Below are 5,727 nucleotides of genomic sequence, written 5' to 3'. Positions count from 1 at the left end.
AAAGAGGGGAAAAAGTGGTAATTGTTATTATGATGAAATATTAATAATTACCTTGTGCAAATAATGAGAAATGCCATATATATATATATATAGATGTCAATGAGCATGATATATTATTCTTATGATGAATTATTAATTATACCTTATGATGGAAACTTATGTTATGATGGATATTTCATCATAATTCATAAGAAATGTTTAAATTTTTGCTGCTAAAAAGACTTTTAATGGCATTGTCAGTTAGTGTTAGATTTAACATTAATTGTATGTCCAAGCACTAAATCTTTGTAAATTATACTTGATTAGTTCTCATATCAATAGACATATATATAAGAGTTATCCATCAATTAAGTAGTATTTGGTATTTTTTACAAAATTATTATGGTAATATAATAACCGAAATGATCTTGTTATCAAAGTGATCTCAACATTCATGATTTGAAATTACTTTATTTGATTAACAATCATTAATTTATAAAAATTAAAGATCATTGTGTTTAACCGAAATGATCTTTTTACCAAAATGATCTCAACACTCATGATTTGAAATTATTTTATTTGATTAACAATCATTAATTTATAAAAATTAAAGATCATTGTGTTTGATATCATTAAAAATAAAAAATTATTTTATTTAAAAATACGAAAATAATCATGCATATTTTAATAGTTGCATTAATAATTTTAAGGTTGTTTAAAGATAACAATTTGTAAAATATTAGTAATATTTATTTATTTTATAATAAAATATAATTAAGTTATTAAATTAAGAAATATATTTATTGATAAGTAAATTAATTTTTAGAATATAAATTATATAAAAAGATTTGTAAATTAGAAAATAAAACTAATCTATTAAATTGATAATAAAAGAAAAAAATTATATTATATATAAAATATTAAAAAATTAAAAAAACACATAATATTTTTAAACTTGTTACCATAAATATCAGTTCGAAAATATAAAAATTTATAATATAAAATAATTAAAAATTTAAAATGCATAAGGTTTTCAATTCACATGTTAAATGAATAAAATTAATTATTGTTAATTTTATACATTACTTCACTTCCATGATAAAAATTTTTCATTCTTTTATACAAAAATTATATTATCTTATTAAGCAGTAATTTAATTGCTCTCAGTGATCCAAAATCATGATCACATTTGATCATCGAGTGCTTATCAAAGATAATTATCTAATCATTATATGTAAATTACTGTAATTTTTAAAGTGATCACCCATACCAAACAGTTAATGGTATGTAGCATATATGTATATTTAAATTTATCTTTTTTGGAACTTGATTAGATTTCATTTTGATTAATCCATATTCAGTTCCAAAATTAATTTTCTGTCATTTTGATTGGTTCATATTGTTGCTAAAAAATCAGGTTAGGATTGCAATGTAATATAAGCTCTAATCTAATCTAAGTACTTTTTTAATCTTTAATTAGGCTTAATTAAAAGTTAATTAGTTATTATCATTTCTAATTTTAACCTTTCAGTTTCAACATTAATGGACATGAAGGCATGCATTTCCATTATTTCATGATAACTTAAGATCCACGAATTAATATGAGCCATACATAGACATAGACTGAAGCAAACAATTTTGATAACTTGGCTTGTAATCCAATGTGAATTCTATATGAGTTAGCATCAATATCTACTCTTCTCATCCCATAAGCAACAAAATTCATACTTCCACAACAAATTAAAATCAAACAAGCAATTATAGTAATATCTTTGCACCCAGGAATTTCAATGATTTTACTTATAATGCTTGGATTGATTCTATATATGCACCACAAAATTCAAAATGCAATCAGATTTGGTCCCAGCAGAATCTTAAATATATCATTTAATAATGGCCGGTCTAGCAAAATAATAGTCTCTTGTAATAAAGGTTCAACTGAATATTTTGATAGGTATGGCAAACCAACTGTCAAGAACTAATATAAAATTCCATGGCAATCATTTTATTTTTTCAATAGTGTCATTCTTAATTTTTTTTCTTGTATATATTCATAAAACCCTATATATTCAAATGGACATACCTCAATGTAATCCAAGAAAAACCCTCAATTTAATCCAAGAAAACCTAGCTATAGGGGAAAATTGGTTTTCATTATAGATAGAACAGAATAAAAACATCACTAGCTATCATCAATTCATCATCTCAGCTATATATATTTGATCCATTAGCCTTATCTCTAAAATGCATAGATAAAACCCATGACAAAAACATGTTTCTGACAGGACAACTTTCCTTCACAGAATATCTTATGAATTAATCATGGAAAAGAAAACACCAATGAGAAAAGAAAGAGATAAGCAGTCAAAGTTTCATGAAAATAAACAGATCAGCAAATTATAGATATGAATCAAGCAATTTTCCAAATACACTGGTTAGAACTTAAATGTAGAGAGTTTTGATATATGGAGGGAAATAGCTAGTCTCATATCTGTTGCCTGTCATATCAGAGTACTCTACTATAGATCTTTAACCTAATCCAAGTTGTGGTAAGCTAGCTACTTATTCAACATTGGTGTGATTCCAGATATGATAATCTAGAATTAGACATTTTGTTGTCTCCTCAAAATCCATATCAAATCATCTTTGCTTTGAGTGAAGAAACTCAGAAGATTTCACTGTTTGTTAGGGTTCATGTGACGATGGACTTCCACCTAATTTAATAAAATAAATATCTCCCCTTAAAGGAGCAGACATGACAGATATGGAGAAATGGGAGATGGATTTGCCCAATATCTAAATCAGGCAACTAGCCATAGACTATTCAAGAAAAAAGACCCATCCGCGTTATTTCAGCCTGATATCTGTGAAGATTACCTTAACCTAATGGGATTTTTGCTGTTAAAGAATGGAAACCTCCCATATTTCTAAAAGCCTAAGATATAAACTACTGTTTACTTAACTGTTTGATGCTGCTTTGGCTTAGTCTTTTCCTTGACCACTTGTATATCCATGCAAGCAGCAATCTTTTTGTCAAACAGAAAGAAAAGCAACAGCAACAAGCAAGCAAAGGAAAGAAAGAAGGAAAAACAACCAACATAAAGGATACTAAAACAGGAATGCTTCTTTAACTCACCTGACACATGTTCTTTGCACAGCCTTTTTAGTGCCTGATGCCAATACCCCCAATCCCATGACCAATATTATAAGTTTTTTGAGGAAAAAAAAACAAAATTAAAAGATTTTATTTTACCATTGAAGAAAAGACACACAACTTGATCTGCAAATCTATAACTTGTCATAAATGGCTTATCAAAAGTACATATCAATTACAAATTGGATGTTAAGTCGCAAATAGATCTGAATTACTACAAATACTAGATACACTGCTACTATTACTATAATTAAAAACAACTACTGTTTTAATCATAGTAAAAAAGAAGAAATGCTAATAAAGATTTAGGGTAATATCCATTAATGGAGCGAGCAATACCTGACAAAAAAAAAAAGGGAAAGGCATTTAAGACAACATGATACGATATTGCAGATTAAACTAATTAAGATAGGATAACATAAATAAAGAAAAGAAGAAACATTGGAAAAACCGTGTTCTTTTCCCATGCAGCTCGTTGATCACGTCTTTACTTGTTCTTTTTTTTTTTTACTGATTTTGATTTCCATTAGGAGGTGGAAGAGGTGGTGCTTGAGGGGGTCGCTTTCTTTTCTTCTTCTCATAACTTATGCCTCTGGCTTTGGCCTGTGAATCACGAACCTCACGTAGGTAAAGCCTAACAGCTCTAGCACCAAAAGGGTTTGCTTCAGGCTTGCCTCCGTGTTCCTCAAAGGCTGCTCGGAGGCGTCCGATGAGAGCATCAAGGCTTCCCCAAGCTTGGCGAAGAGGGCAGGGGCATGGAGCTGGAGGGTTAGGGTGACCAAAGAAAGGGCAAAGTGGAGAGTGGACTTTGGTTTTCCCGAACTGGTCAAGGTAGCGGAGGAATTCCAGGACGTGGGCCCCGCTGCAGCGGGAGAGAGAGAGAGGAGGGCGGTGGTTGCGGAGGTATTGCCCAAAAGTGTTCCAGTCACGGCGCTTTTGGTTTTCATAGCGGCTGAGAGTGGAAGGAGAAGTGGAGGAAGGGGAGGAGGACGAGGACGAGGCCATGGCTGATAAAGGGTTTGTGTTGTGGTTGTTGGTGGACACGGTGGTGATGGAAAGGTTTGCAGGGAAATTTGGGGTTAAAGTAGTGGAAGGGTTGGTATTTGAGGTTTCGAAATCCTGAAGAGAATCCATATGGAAAACTAATAGATATGACGATCCTTTTACTTTCTAGTAAGGGTTTTAGATATAGCTTCAAGAACAGTAGTCGAACGAAAGGAAAAACAAAGGGAAAGAGTAATTTGAAATACAAAGATTTCTGAAGAAAGGAGAGGAAGCTGAAAGAGTTTTCAGGACGACAATAAACGAGAAAAGAAAGCAAAGGGGGATGGAATGTCTTACAAGTAGGGGAAGATGAACAATAAATGATAAGCTGAAAGGTGTAAGATTAATATTATAATTTGTAAAATTGTGGGGATTGAGGTTGATGAAGAAAGACAGGTAACAGGCCAAAAAGTGTTTGAAAACAGGTGGATTTCACCTGGGACTCAATAATGCCACGAGAAAGAGAAAGGGTATAGGGATTTGTTGAAGAAGATGATATAGGATGAGGCTAAATATATAGGAAGAGGAAAAAACAACAGTATAGCTAATGGGGTGGGGGCCGGGGGGGGGGGGGGGAATCAAAGCAGCTGGGTCTAGTCCCTTTCTTTTCTTTGAGGTTTCTTTGAATCTTTGGTTTGATCAATCCTAGAAAACTTGAAAGGCTTATGATGTCTAATGTGGTGGGCTTTTCCTTTTCCCAACTATGTTTTCTGCAAAAAAAAAAAAAAAACATTTGAGAGTGTAGTCATTTTGGCAGGATGGTAAACTCTCAGTTCCGTTCGCTGCAAAATTTTTTTAACACAGACTGGGACTGGCAATTGTAAATGGGTAATTGGAAATAACTTTGTCTAGGGCTTTTATGGAAATGGAAAGAGGTTTTAACAGTGAGAGAAAAGAGGGAGAGAGAAAGATGATTGATGGAGACAGGTTAAAGTTATTGGGTTAAAAATATGAGGGAATAACATGATTTTGTTTCTTCACCCTTTTCCATTGATTGACAACACCTTTTCTCAAATGACTACATTGCCCTTCACTAACTTCAATTGAGGTATAACTTGCATCACCTGAAAGCATCAGTCCATCAAGCACAGTTCCTCACAAACAGTTCATGTGGGTGAATAGCTAGTTTCAACCCTAAGTATTGGCTTCCATACCAATACAAACAAACAGCTTGATCTAATTGACACCAAACCAATTTGGAAAATTTGCAATTTGCATATAAAGCTGTCCTCCATTATTGGTCTTTACTTGAAGGAACTAGCTTATAAGTTTGGATACATGGGAGCTTTTGTTTGAAGAAAAAAAATTTTCAACTACGTTACAGTAATGAAATAAATGATGCAATGGACAGATAACATTATTAAAATATTACATTAGACATGTCCAATCAAGTGAGAGAGATGCATGCTCACGAATTGCTCAAAATTAGGTTTACTCTTAATATTTATTCAACTAATCATGGTATGTATGAATTAAAAGGGATAGGAGGCATTATTCTAAAAGTTGACATACTTTTTTTTTTATTTGGAAATATCGGAATTTATACGTTA

The 5,727-nt window shown here is 31.7% G+C and overlaps 1 protein-coding gene across 2 annotated transcripts; it reads right to left on the bottom strand.

Annotated features, from left to right (window-relative positions):
* Positions 1-3,256: 3,256 nt before the first annotated feature.
* On the bottom strand, positions 3,257-4,417 carry LOC111306724 (protein LIGHT-DEPENDENT SHORT HYPOCOTYLS 4-like). 2 transcript variants are annotated; one of them, XM_022904553.2, is made up of 2 exons: positions 3,585-4,417; positions 3,257-3,472 (listed from the first exon to the last, which is right to left on the bottom strand). In XM_022904553.2, the coding sequence occupies exon 1, from the start codon at positions 4,265-4,267 to the stop codon at positions 3,641-3,643; it is 627 nt and encodes a 208-aa protein (XP_022760288.1). In that variant the 5' UTR covers positions 4,268-4,417; the 3' UTR covers positions 3,257-3,472; positions 3,585-3,640. The 2 variants fall into 2 exon arrangements, with proteins under 2 accessions (XP_022760288.1, XP_089607674.1); XM_089751548.1 differs by having other exon boundaries at positions 3,342-3,472; positions 3,574-4,417.
* Positions 4,418-5,727: the final 1,310 nt, after the last annotated feature.

Source organism: Durio zibethinus, chromosome 22, assembly GCF_047325235.1.
Source record: "Durio zibethinus cultivar Kanyao isolate XHJ-2024 chromosome 22, ASM4732523v1, whole genome shotgun sequence".
Taxonomy (NCBI): Eukaryota; Viridiplantae; Streptophyta; class Magnoliopsida; order Malvales; family Malvaceae; genus Durio; species Durio zibethinus.
The sequence above is the reverse complement of the archived record's forward strand: the minus strand, read 5'-3'. Positions and strand labels throughout refer to the sequence as shown.

Bases quoted from the DNA above. Each gene is read 5' to 3' on its own strand.
- LOC111306724 (XM_022904553.2), bottom strand. From the start codon at position 4,267: ATGGATTCTCTTCAGGATTTCGAAACCTCAAATACCAACCCTTCCACT.